Source organism: Portunus trituberculatus, chromosome 39 (assembly GCF_017591435.1).
Source record: "Portunus trituberculatus isolate SZX2019 chromosome 39, ASM1759143v1, whole genome shotgun sequence".
In the NCBI taxonomy this organism is placed as follows: Eukaryota; Metazoa; Arthropoda; class Malacostraca; order Decapoda; family Portunidae; genus Portunus; species Portunus trituberculatus.
In genome coordinates this window covers 11,495,753-11,509,575 of record NC_059293.1, presented here as the reverse complement: position 1 = coordinate 11,509,575, position 13,823 = coordinate 11,495,753, and the positions used below count along the sequence as shown (strand labels likewise).

The 13,823-nt window shown below is 42.5% G+C and overlaps 1 protein-coding gene across 2 annotated transcripts; it reads right to left on the bottom strand.

The window, feature by feature from the left end:
* Nucleotides 1-239: 239 nt before the first annotated feature.
* LOC123515769 lies at nt 240-7,964 on the bottom strand. 2 transcript variants are annotated; one of them, XM_045274632.1, is made up of 4 exons: nt 7,813-7,964; nt 5,709-5,894; nt 2,858-2,980; nt 240-560 (listed from the first exon to the last, which is right to left on the bottom strand). In XM_045274632.1, exons 2-4 carry the CDS (start codon nt 5,888-5,890, stop codon nt 413-415), a joined length of 453 nt encoding a protein of 150 aa, XP_045130567.1. In that variant the 5' UTR covers nt 5,891-5,894; nt 7,813-7,964; the 3' UTR covers nt 240-412. The 2 variants fall into 2 exon arrangements, with proteins under 2 accessions (XP_045130567.1, XP_045130568.1); XM_045274633.1 differs by having other exon boundaries at nt 7,801-7,920.
* Between the last annotated feature and the right edge of the window lie 5,859 nt (nt 7,965-13,823).

Genomic DNA, 13,823 nt, shown 5'->3' with positions numbered 1-13,823 from the left:
AATAGGTCTGCCATCTGTCATCTCTGTGGCCTTGATGAATAGTCGAGGTGAGAGAGCAATGCGTTTCCAAACACGAGCGTTAGGAACCTGATACTAGTAATTGTGATGTAGATGTGTTCCATTCCTATAAACAATACAAGAGCGACAGTAACTATCAAATCACAACACATCATGGCATGCACCTTATCATGCCTCACCACATGTGCGTAAATTACAAGGACAAGGTAAAAGAAGAGACGTTTTCATGCTGGTAGTCTTTTATTTGTGCTGGTGCGTTAACCTGCAAGGGTGTGGTTTGGTAATAAGATTATAATCAACATCTTGGTCATTATAGTATTCATCATCATTGTCCCCGTAATCCACAGTGTCGCCTTAATGAGAACCACTGGTAGTAGGAGGAGCAGTTGTGGTCTCAACCACATTTCACAGTGTAGAAACAATTGCACCTTTCTGTACCTGTGCAACCCCTATTCTTAAACATACTGGCTTGTCGCAGCTTCTTGTATCGGATGATTAGCTTCTCTCCTTCAGAGACAATATCGTCTATCGGATCGCAGACACTGGTTGGGGGAGAGAAAAGAAACAAAGAATTAGAAAAACCAAGAATACAGGGTAAGAAAGACCAAAATTAACCTTGCTTTACCGTACTACCGTGTCAGTTGACTTTGGCGATAATAGAGTGGCCAGCTCCACTACATCGTCTATCTTCCCTCTTCCTATTATCCTCTTGATTCCATCCATGTACTTTACACTCTTTCTCCCCTGTCCTCTCTTGGCCTGGATTATCCCTAAGAGGCAGTCTCTCTCCACACCAAATACCTCAAAACATACCCGAGATACCCAAGCTGTCTTCTTCTCACCACTGTCATCAACTCCCTCGTCGTTTCAGCCATCTTCAATACACCCTGATTAGTCTTTGCCACCCACTGGACCCTCATCATTCTTTCGATTCTCGTTCTTATTTCTGCATCGCATCTGCCATCTTCATCCACCAAACTTCCTAAGTATCTGAACCACCTACATTCACATTCACTCTCAATTTTTCCTTTCTCTTGGTCACTTCTGTTTTAACGATGTTAATCCTCAGGACCAACTCCCTTGCATTTCACATCCAATCGATCCACCAGTCTTTGTAACTTTCCCTCCGTGTCTGCAATCAATACCGTATCGTTTGCATATCTCTTGTTATTTATGTTCATTCCCCCACCTAGATGCCTTCCAAATCCACTTCGTCCTTGACGGCCTGCGAGTCAAGTTGAAATAAGTCTAGTGACAACATACAACCCTGTCTCACAACCCTCTCTGATTTAATCTAGTCATTTTTATCGTCTCCAATTCTCACCAAAGCTCTCTGTCCCTAGTACAGGTTGGTTATTACCCTTATGTCAGCAGTATCTACACTGAATCTTCTCAACCTCTCCACTAATACCTTATGGCATACCATATCAAATGCTTTTTCAAAATCAATAAAACACATAAACAGGTCTTTTTGCTTCTCTATAGCTCTCTCTACAATTTTTTTTAACACAAAAAAACACTCCTAGTTCTTTTACTTTTTCTAAAACCAAACTGCGCTCTGTTCACTTTTTCCTCGACTTTTCCCCTCAACCTTTCATCTATCACCCTCAGTACGATCTTCGCCATCTGACCCAGGATACTTATTGTCCTATGTTTACTACACTTTACTGCTCCTTCCTTCTTCGGTATTACAATAAATTCAGGCTCCTCCATTCTCTTATGTGTATTATCTGTGTCATGTATGTTATTTGCTCTGTGACCTCTGTCGCAAAGTCCCAGCAGCCTCCACCATCTCGACCACCACTCCATCACTCTCCTCCGCCTTCTTCCACTTCACCCCCTCACAGCTCTCTCCACTCCACTCAGAATTGAAGGCCCTAGCTCGATCTCTCCAAACTGTGGCCTCTCTCTCCTCTTGTATCTCTATACAGTTCCCTGACATACTCCTGCCACCTTCTTAGAACTTCTACTCTTTCTGTGATGATGGTACCATTTTTGTCTTTTATTATCGTACAACTGGTTATTCTCCGTTTTCCTAAAATTTGTCTCATTTTCTCCGCCATTACTCTGGAATCTACTTTTCTAGGTGTACAGCCTCCTCACACATCTTTCCTAGTCACTCTCCTTTCCTTGTACATTTGTTTTATACTTCTGTCCATTTCTCCGTACACCTACTTCCTCATCTTTTTTTTTTTTTATAGTAATATATTGAAGCCTTGCCCTTTTTTCTAAATTTTCTTTATTCTTGTGAATTTCACTCATTTCAGTCACCACCAGAACATGATCACATCCTAAACTACAGTCTACTCATGGATATGTCTTCACCTGTCTCAAGCTGATCCTGAAAATTTTATTGACTAACGTAATCTATTTGGTTCCCCACTCTATTTCGCTCTACCTTCAGATTCTCAAAACTCTCCGAGCAAAGAGATGGAGAGAGTCAAGGCTCAAACATTTCGTTGAGGTCTTATAGCCCTGGTTCAGGGGGTGCTGTGAACCTATCATTAAAGCCAGCTGTGACCTCACTGAACGCTTCCCTTTGTGTCTCACAACACAAGGGGGCAGTCACTGCCTGCCCTCTAAAGACAACTCTCTTCCTTCACACAAAACTACATGCGCCTCACAACTCATACATTCTTCACTTCAGATTTATAATTGAAAAAAAATAATAAATGAATAAATGATAGACCGGCACCTCAGTGGGCGTTTTTTTGACACTTTTTTTGTTGCTCTTGGCCGATTGCCCCGCTTACATAAAAAAATAATAGTTATGAAAACCAGAGAAGACTAATGAGGGTCATCTGTATTCAGTGAAGAACTAATGCACACATTCACTTACCTTTCTTTGGGTTCTCCTCCTTCTTTTACCACCAGCTTTTCTAAAGAGCAGTCCAGTTCGACATCCTCCATGTTTGCCTCCAGGTGACCGTTCTCACAGGTGAAAATGTAGGCGTCGCATTCACTGAAAGAGAGAGAGAGAGAGAGAGAGAGAGAAGGGTGGGGTGCGGTTAGAATTGTTATGTAAAGGATTATCATCATTATTTGAGCAATGATATGTATTCTTGAAATACGCTTCAAAGTCCATTCTTTTCTGTTACTCTTCCCTGGAGTGAGTTTGTTATCTTGCGTCATAAGTAAAAATAATATTTCATTGTTCTTTCTATACTGTTTCATGATATTCTATTAACTACTGATAGAAGAAAGAGGGAACAACGGAATGTAAAGGTGTTCCCATTGGCCGCAGCGTGCGGTAAACAAACGATACCATGCATTGCTGAAAAGTGCATGTCATTTCATCGTCAGTGAGGAGGCGGGTAATGTCGTTGGTAAGGGAATGTGTAAATTGTAGCTGGTTAATCAATATTCACGTGATGAGTGGTGTTTGTGGGTGGAGGCACTGTGAGGGTGTTGCGGGACGGTGCAGCAGCCCTGTTTGGCACCTTGTCATGGGCCAGCAGTTCGTGCACGAGGCTCACACGCTATTCAGTCCAGTGAGTGTCGAGTGCTGTGTGCACGCCCTGTATATGCTAGCTATCTCACATCCTGAAGGTGATCATTGACTCCATGAGCCACAGCCCGTTGCTGATGGAGAATAGTAGCGGTGACTTAACTCAGCGTTATCTGCACGTGCCAACATGTATACATAATGTGGCACAGGTGTAATCATTACAGAGCAAGCTCAGAGCTCATAGACCGATCTTTGGGTAGGACTGAGACCACATCAACACACAACACACACCGGGAAAGTGAGGCCACAACCCCTCGAGTTACATCCCGTACCTATTTACTGCTAGTTGAACAGGGGCCACACATTAAGAGGCTTGCCCATTTGCTTCGCTGCTTATCGGGACTCTAACCCGACCCTCTCGATTGTGAGTCGAGCGTGCTAACCGCTACACGACGCGGTGTGTGTGTGTGTGTGTGTGTGTGATATTTTGATTTATTTGAATTGCAGCTTACAGGGTCAGCTGAAACTTCTACATTTTATCATATTTACATATATACATATATACTAACATAAATTCATACATCTCGTCTACACAACCTCATGGTGGCATCTGACATCCCGATGCGTGGCTGCTAGACCTGAGCTAAGCCCGTGATTACCAGGCCATCGCGTGTGTGTGTTTTTTTTTTTTTTTTTTTAATTCAGGGTGCAACTTTCGGCTTGCACCTGGTACCTAATCACTGCTGGGTGAACAGTGCGTACACACTTAATAGAAGCCTAGTCCAAATGACTTCTAACCTGACCTGGGAATGGAATCGTGATTCTCTGGATTGTGAGTCGAGCGTGCTACCGCTGCACCACCAGGTGTGTGTATTCAAGGTTACTTGCTGGTCACCCCTGGGTTTAGAAATATACCTCTGGGCCCTGGGTCACCCAGCCAGTCTTTTTCATTACGAAGCGAGCTAAAAGCTCATAGACCGGTCTTCGGATAGGACTGAGACGACACCACTTTTCACACACCGAGATTAGGAGGCCACAACCCCTCAAATTACTTACTGCTGTGTGAACAGGGGCTGCACAGAAGAGGCTCGCTCATTGGACTCGCCGCGCCTGAGACTGGAACCCAGCCCTCCACGGCTGTGAGCCGAGTGTGCTAACCACAACTCAACGTGGTGTGTGTAATTCACCTCGGTCGCCTTCCGGTCACCCAACCAGTCTTCACCATTACGGAGCGAGCTCAGAGCTCATAGACCGATCTTCGGGTAGAACTGAGACCACATCACACACAACACACACTGGGATAGTGAGGCCACAACCCCTCGAGTTACATCCCGTACCTATTTACTGCTAGGTGAACAGGGGCCACACATTAATTAAGAAGCTTGCCCATTTGCCTCGCCGCTTTCCAGGACTCGAACCCGGCCCTCTCGATTGTGAGTCGAACGTGCTAACCATTACCCATTACACTACGCGGTGTGTGTGTATATGTGTGTGTGTGTGTGTGTGTGTAATTCACCTCGGTCGTCTGCTGGTCACGCAGCCAGTAGTCTTCCCCATTACGGAGCAAGCTCAGAGTTCATAGACCGATCTTCGGGTTGGACTGAGACCATAAGACATTCCACACACCGGGAAAGCGAGGCCACAATCCCTCGAGTTACATTCCGTACCTATTTACTGCTAGGTGAACACACCCCACACATTAAGAGGCTTGCCCATTTACCTCGCCGCCTCCGGGATTCGAACCCGACCCTCTCGAGTGTGAGTCGAGCGTGTTAACCACTACACTACGCGGTGTGTGTGTGTGTGTGTGTGTGTGTGTGTGTGTGTGTGTGTGTGTGTGTGTGTGTGTGTGTAATGCTAGAAAAGACCGTCTGAGTTCTAAGGAGTACTTATTGACTGTAGGACTTCATTAGTACTTATTCATTTATTTGCATTGTATTGAGTTTATTCTTTTTATGTAATTTTGTTTTATGACTTACTCGCATCATTATAATTTTTATCATTACTTATTTCCTTATTATTATTATTATTATTATTATTATTATTATTATTATTATTATTAGTAGTATTATTGTTATTAGGTATTATCATTGTTATTAGTAGCAGTAGTAGTAGTAGTAATAGTAGTAGTAGTATTGTGTGTGAGCTTCCTCTTAGTTGTTATTTACTAATTTCATCACCTTTTCATTCTCCTATTCTTTCTCTTTTCTAATCCCTCCTTCAAAAAGTTGTACCACCTTACGCTTCACAGAAGTGTTTGCAGCCATGGGTTTGTCCTTTGCATGGAATCTCAACCGTCATTTCTTCTCCTGGTGCCATATTCTTAGAACATTTTAAAGCGCCCTTGGACTGAGAAAGCTGTGCTTGGAGTACCACCAAGACACAGACCACGCCCACAACCACAACCTTCGGCAACACGAACATGGTGCTGAAAGCAGAAGACGCAAATGGTTAGCTTCACAATAAGATGTTTCATTCATATTCATATTCCTGATTTTTGTTACTTTCGGTATTGAATATTTAGGTATTTGTGTAGGAAACTTGAGACATCAACTAGTGTAGGGAATACTATCCATAAAAGATAACTGAAATATAACTTCCTACCTGTTTCTGTATTTCCATAATCCTATAACTTGAACTCATGTATGATTGAGGTTTCAAGACACTTATGTCTTTCTTTTTGGCTAACTCCCTTGGACCTGCATGGGGATTGGTAACTAAGTGGACCTTTTTTAAACTCTTTTTTAACTCTCTCGTCTCTGACGAACGTTTTGTTTTCCAGAGGTTGGTTAAGTCTCTCTCTCTCTCTCTCTCTCTCTCTCTCTCTCTCTCTCTCTCTCTCTCTCTCTCTCTCTCTCTCTCTCTCTCTCTCTCTCTCTCTCCAGGAGGTCAAGGGGCCATCAAGATCGTTCAGGGTCCTCACCGCTGTCCGCTAATGTCAGTCACAGTTTTAGAACATCATGGAAGGTTTAAGAAATTTACATGTAGATGAGATAAACTAGCCATAGGATGGAGTAAACACACCCACACACACACACATACACACACACACACACACACACACACACACACACACACACACACACACACACACAGTGTGGTTAGAGCGCTGGCTTCACAAGCCAGAGGTCCGGGGTTCGATTCCCCGGCCGGGTAGAGATATTTGGGTGTGTCTCCTTTCACGTGTAGCCCCTGTTCACCTAGCAGTGAGTAGGTACGGGATGTAAATCGAGGAGTTGTGACCTTGTGACTGGCTGTGCTTGACAGGAGGACCAGTCAAAGAAAGGCAGGCAAGTAGATTGCCAGGCGAGCGTGAGTCTATTCCCGAAGCTGTGTTGGGAACGACTGAATGTGTGGCGTGGCGTGGGGTAGCGGAACAATACCCACGGCCGCAGTACATCTTACGGTAAAACATTACATTAATTAAGTAGTGTCCATCATAGGAATATGATGATTATGTAAGGTTTTATGTTTGCTATGATAGTTTTGTATGTGTATGGTGTGCAAAGATTTACGTAATTATATAATATATTTAGTAATTGGTGTGAAGATATGTTGCTTTTTCTAACAAAATATTAATTGCAATTGCAGTTTTATCTATGAATTTGATATTGTTTCTGTTCTTACGCGATGATTACAATGACTAGATATGACGCCATACCAAGTAACTGAAGCAATCGAAGATGAGTATGGAATTTTGAATTGTACAGTATTATATTTGAGTCATTAGTTGTGTAATTAGAATATGAAAATGTTGGTGAGTTTTCCAGTAGCCTTGATGTAGAAAAGCCATGCAACATCTCTGTTCACTACGCCAGGGAACACAAAGTGATCAGATGATCATTAATGCTCCAGCCATTTTTGGTTGCCCTTGACTCTCTTTTTTCTATGTGAGCCACTGCATACTTCAGCAATGTGTCACGATGTTTGAATAAAGAAAGTAACAGCATTGGGCTATTTAGAATATGAAGACAATATCCATGAATCTTATAGTTAGTTTACGAAGAGACTTGTTTAAATAGTGTTAATGTCCGCATTCCGTGATATGAAAGACAAAATCATTCCTATTTTCAATGGTCAAAAGCTTTTAAGGCTGTGGCTTAGAAGTTCCTGGATATTTTTATATTAACGCGCTAATAATGCTGAAGGATAGGAGTTAGCAGCAATGGTGGGCGTTAACATCATCATTTTGCGTTCAGAATCAGAAAGAAAAACGTAAATCTACAGTGTGAAATGTAAAAGCTTGAAGTCTACCGCCATCAACACACGTATGTATTCATATTGTAACTCGAAGTAGAAAGAAAACAGACATAGAGTCCGAAGAAAAGTTTCACCTTTAGTGTTACCTTCTTCACGAAGAAATTGAACACCAGACGAGGACGTTGTCACTGCTCAGTGGACTGTCGCTGGAGCAAGCTGACTACCCTTGCCTCCTTGCCCTCCTTTATACATGCCAATGTGGGGAGAGGGAGGAGCACTCGTAGTTACACGTAACAGGCGATGCAGCACTGCTGTTGACACTTCAGCAGCTCTGCGGTAAAGATCATTTCACGGCAGACTGACACCTACAGGTGTCAGTCAGGTGATCCCTAGAAACTATGTTGAGTCTTAAGGAGCCTAGCGATAAGGATTATAACAAGGCAGAGATGGAGCATAGGGAAGGTCAGATAGCTACAGGTGTCCGTCAGGTGATGCCAGATTTTTTTTTTTTTTTTTTTTTTTTTTTTTTTTTCTCCAGCTATGAAGGGTGTCGAATGTTCAGCTCTGTATTAAAGAATATTTGGTGATTAACATTTAATGAAAACCATCAAAGTATTGTCCGTTTCGAGTGGAAGTAAAGTGTTCCCCTGAGGTAAGGCTTGTCCTGGTACCGCTGGCACCATAAATATGTTCTGGTGTGGCTGAAGAGAAACATTGGGGGAGCTTCCCTGTGTTTATTGTAGGATACAAAATATACTGGAGGCTTGGTAGCTTGGTAGCGAGCGGCCGTAATGTAATTGAGCATAAATGAAAGCATGAAAAGTTGATAATGTAAACAAAACAAAAACAAAAACAAAAAACAAGCAAACACTCAACTATGAATATCATAAATCACCTACATACCACAAGTTGAGTAGCTAATTCAACTTGGATAGAGCAGATAACAATGTATAACAGTAGAGGTGCTGCTGTAACAAAATGTAATGAATGTTGCACTAATATTGAAGTTACATACATAGGTAGAATAAATATAATTGACACTAGCAAAAAAATATTATGTAGGTAGGGAGAATGAGAAAATGTTATTGTAATTTAGTAATAAAGTAAAATGGGATGTAAAAAAAATGTGACTGCAAATGGAACACCCCATTAAACACACGATATACCCTAGGGGCCACGCCTGTGTGTTAAGGCCTGAGAAGCATGAATATGTCTTCTGATAAATCAAGGCTGCATGTGGCGGTGATCTCAGGCTGAGGATGGACGACACACCAGCTGCCACCATCAATGTCCTGGTACCGCTGGTACCATCAATATGTTCTGGTGTGGCTGAAGAGAAACACTGGGGGAGCTTCCCTGTGTTTATTGTAGGATACAAAATGTACTGGAGGCTTGGTAGCTTGGTAGCGAGCGGCCGTGAGGGAGGCTTGAGAAATAGCCGGCGGCCAAAGAGACTTGTAGTCAGAGCGGCTAGATGAAGCTTGTAGCTAGCGTGATGATGTATAATAATGCAGTCTACACACTGGAGTGTGACTGTAGACAGTAGACTGTAGAACTAGACTGGCTGTGCAGGACAGGAGGGCCAGTCAAAGAAGGAAGGCAAGCGGATTGCCAAACTGAGCGTGAACCTATTCCTTAAGCTGCATTAGGAACCAGACTGAGCGTGGCGTCCCGTGGGGCGGAACAATACACACTATACAATACACTATACTCCGCGTTAAAAGTAGTCTGTCTATCATAGGCTGTTCCATGTATACCGTGCTTGCCCTATCCATTCTAGAAAATACAATATTCTGTGATCATTGTATTATTATAAGAACCGGTGATGTAACTTTGCTGAAACATGTGATACGAGTATGATCGCAATAGCTGAAAGTTCCTCACACGCTTAGCAGAATCCTTTCATGTTAAGGTAGAAGAGTTGTGTGGCAGCAAGGTCACCCTCTACCCTCCTTTCCTGCCCTACCACCAACCGGTCTAGTTTTCCTTTTTTCTTTTTTTTTCTTCTTTTTTCTTTGTAGATGGTGTTAGGATATGAATTGTATATTACAATTTTCTTTCCTTTTTCCTTCCTTTCTCACAATCACTGTGAGAACTGGGCTGATGTCGACCGGATTTCCCTATAACTTGCCTTTTTTTTATTTTAATTTATATGTATTTTGTATCATAATATGCTTTATTCTCATTATCAGGTGTTATATCATCTAATATGATATGTAATAAGTTTGTTAGGAAGAATTCTCGTATGGACTAACCGGTGTCCATGTTAGCAAGCAGACGCTAACGGTGTGTCAATGTCTTCCGGTAACTCATGACGGACTTAAGTGCTCTGCTGCTGCAGAGAACAGTCTCACGTGTGTTGTAAGCCTGTCTTGGTGTTCTGTACATATGTATGTTGTCAGGACCGAGGTGGCTATGTGACGAGTTAAGTTACTATTTTAGAAATGTGGTTAAAGTAATCACTGAGCATGGTAATCTAGATATAATAACAGCACATCACAAGCGTAAACAGCAAATTCACACTGTCCAGGTGGCTTCTCCAGTAGCCACGTCTTCACTCCACAGGGTAGGATTGCCTCACAGATGCCAGACGTCAGGATAGAGGATGAAGCAGGTAGCGAGCACAACTCACCCTCCATGAGGCACAGATAGGTAGGCGTGGAGCAACAGAAGACCAGGCAGAAGTAGCCAAGTGTGGGGCCCTGTGGCTTGGCTGGTGACAGACAGTAATAAATAAGGCGAAGGGCCGTCGGTTAAGGGAACCCACTCCAATCCGAGCAGCCTTCTAGTGATCTGGCGCATCGCCGTTAGTGGTGAGGATAGCTGTCTGCCTGCTAGTCACCTTCTCGCCTCTTTGCCAGGGAGGACTTAGGCTGGCTGACACGCGCTTCGCTGTTCTAAGCATGGCTTCACCGGCAGTAGTTGTTTTCGTACCATTTGTTAAAGCATAACGAGAGTTACGTCCTTACATATGTATTATAAGTCTATATAGTGAAAGGACACAGTGTGTTTATTGCCACATCTAGCGGGAGCCAGGACAAAGAGTGGCCGGAGCGAATCACGTTGGTGAGTCACCTACAACTAATAGGAACATTGGTGGCAGCGGTGGAACGAATTATGTAACCAGTGAAATATTATAAACATTCAAACTCACCATGTAGTGATATTAATCGCGAGTAATGATTGATAAAATGAAGCTAACAATACCCTTTACCCAATATTCTTGATCTCTTCCTTATCTCTAATCCTTCTGCTTACGCTGTCACTCTTTCATCTCCGTTGGGCTCCTCCTATCACAATCTCATTTCTGTATTTTTCCTGTTTCTCCAATCCCTCCGCAGGATCCCCCACAGCGGAGGTGCCTCTGGCGTTTTGCCTCTGCCAGCTGGGGAGCCCTGAGGTATTATGCTAATTTTCCCTGTGGAATGATTCCGGTTTCTGTGTCAGAGACCCACCTCTTTGTGCTGAACGCATAACAAAGGTGATAGTGTCTGGCACGGAGGCGTACATTCCTCGTTCTTTTTTCTCAACCTAAACCTTATAAACCTTCGTTTAACGCAGCCTGTTCTCGTGTTATACATGATAGAGAGGTTGCCCACAAAAGATTCTTGAGCCTTCCATCTCCTGAATTTCATGCACTTTATATATCTGTACGGAATTAAGCCAAGTCTATTCTTCAACTTGCCGAACACTCCTTCATGAACAAAAAATGTCAAAATCTTTCAAGCTCAAACTTCCCTCGTGACTTCTGGCATCTAGCCAAAAACATCTCCAATAACTTCACATCTTCATCTTTCCCTCCTTTATTCCATTCTGATGGCCTCACTGCCATCTCTTCTGTCTCTAAAGCTGAACTCTTCTCGCAAGCCTTAGCTAACAACTCCACCTTGGATGATTTTGGACTTGTACCTCCGTCTCCTCCTCCCTCTAACTATTTCATGTCTACAATTAAAATTTTTCGTAATGATGTTTTCCATGCCCTCACTGTCCTTAACCCGCGGAAGGCTTATGGACCTGATGGGGTCCCTCTGTTGTTCTCAAAAACTGTGCTTCCATGCTTCCACCTTGCCTAGCCAATCTCTTTCAACTTTGTCTGTCAACTTCTACCTTTCCTCCTTGCTGGAAGTTTGCCTACATTCAGCCTGTTTCTAAAAAGGATAACCGTTCTAATTCTTCAAACTACCGTCCTATAGCTCCAATCTCTTGCTTATATTATTTTTTTTAATCAATCTTCAATAAGAAATTCGTAAACATTTGTCACTTCACAATCTTCTCTCTGATCGCCAGTATGGCTTCCGTCAAGGTCGCTCTACTGGTGATCTTCTAGCTTTCCTTACTGAGTCTTGAATCCTCTTTTAGAGATTTCAGTCAAACGTTTGCTGTCACGTTAGACATATCAAAAGCTTTTGATACAGTCTGGCATAAAGCTTTGATTTCCAAACTGCCCTCCTACGGTTTCTATTCTTCTCTCGGCAACTTTATCTGAAGTTTCCTTTCCGACCATTCTATTGTTGCTGTGGTAAATATGCCACTGTTCTTCTCCTAATTCTATTAACAGTGGTGTTCCTCAGGGTTCTGTCCTGTCACCCACTCTTTTTCTATTATTCATTAATGATTTTCTTAACCAAACTTCTTGCCCTATCCACTCCTACACTGATGATACCACGTCCTTTCAGAGACGACCAACCCTTCAGGAAGTCAACAGATCACGCAAAGACGCCACAAAATGGCTGGCTTTTGATCTTTCTAATATTTCCGATTGGGGCAGAAAAAAATATAGTAGTTTTCAATGCCTCAAAAACTCAATTCCTCCATCTATCAACTCGACACAACCTTCCATACAACTATCCCCTCTTAAATGACACTCATCTGTCTCCCTCTTCCACACTGAATATCCTCAGTCTTTCCTTTACTCATACTTTTAATTGGAAACTTTACATCTCATCTCTTGCTAAAACAGCTTCTATGAAGTTAGGCGTTCTGAGGCGTCTCCGCCAGTTTTTCTTTCGCCTCTAACTGCTTACTCTGTACAAGGGGCCTCCTCCCCTGTAATGGTGTACTCTTCGCATGTTTACGGGGGGGGAATTCCACTCACATAGTTTTACTAGATAGGGTGGAATCAAAAGCTTTTCATCTCACCAACGCCCCTCCTCTGGCTAACTGTCTTCAACCTCTTTCTCACCGCCGAAATGTTGCATCTCTTTCTATCTTTTATCGCTGTTTTCATGCTAACTGTTCTACTAATCTTGCTAACTGCGACCACGCTGCACCAGGCTTTCTTTTACTTCTCATCCCTATTCTGTCCAACTCTCTAATGCAAGAGTTAACCAGTACTCTGTCATTCGTACCTTTCACTGGTAAACTCTGGAACTCCCTACCTGCTTCTGTATTTCCCCCTTCCTACGACTTGTCTTCTTTTAAGAGGGAGGTATCAAGACATTTGCACCCTAATTTTGTCTGACGCTTTTTTCTTCTTGAGAACCAACACCCAAGTGGGCTTTGTTTTTTCCCTTGGCTGGCCCTCTCTTTTACATAAAAAAAAAAAAAAGACTATTGCATCACATGTCTTGAAAGGAATAATTCAAATTTTTCAAACACCTTTCATTGTTTCTCGCCAATTTCGCCATTTAACTGTGGTAAGCTTCCCAGGGATTGGAAGTTAACATAACATAACATACCATAACATAAATAATAGGATAACAAAGGGCCACCAGGGCCCATCTAGGTTATCCTGTATCAGTCGCACAGCGACCTCGTCATCAGTACTTAAAGATACACTTACAAGTACACAATACATTATATACTAATTCTAAATATTTGGCCCATTAACAGGGCTAAGTCCTGCAGTGAAATCCTCTACAATTTGTGGTCCCCATACATGGGGATCATGTCTTGTTTAACTATAGTAAATTTCTTATAAAAACTATCATGCAGTGCTATACATAATTATAAATCTAATAAATTTAAGTGCTTATCTAATCTGTTTTAAACATTGTCAAACTAGTGCTATTTACAACCGTCTCTGGCAATGCATTCCAGAAGTCTACCACCCTATGACTAAAGAAATATTTTCTTATATCTAACCTGCAGCCTTGCTTTCTAATCTTCCTGCCATGATTTCTAGTCCTATTTCCTCCTCTAAGGTAAAGAAAGATCT

Excerpts from the sequence above, each read along its gene's own strand:
- LOC123515769 (XM_045274632.1), bottom strand. The coding sequence starts at position 5,890 with ATGTTCGTGTTGCCGAAGGTTGTGGTTGTGGGCGTGGTCTGTGTCTTG. Across the intron at positions 2,981-5,708 it reads TGCAAACACTTCTGTGAAGC|TGAATGCGACGCCTACATTT; the intron begins GTAAGGTGGTAC and ends TCTCTCTTTCAG. Across the intron at positions 561-2,857 it reads GGAGGAGAACCCAAAGAAAG|TGTCTGCGATCCGATAGACG; the intron begins GTAAGTGAATGT and ends TCCCCCAACCAG.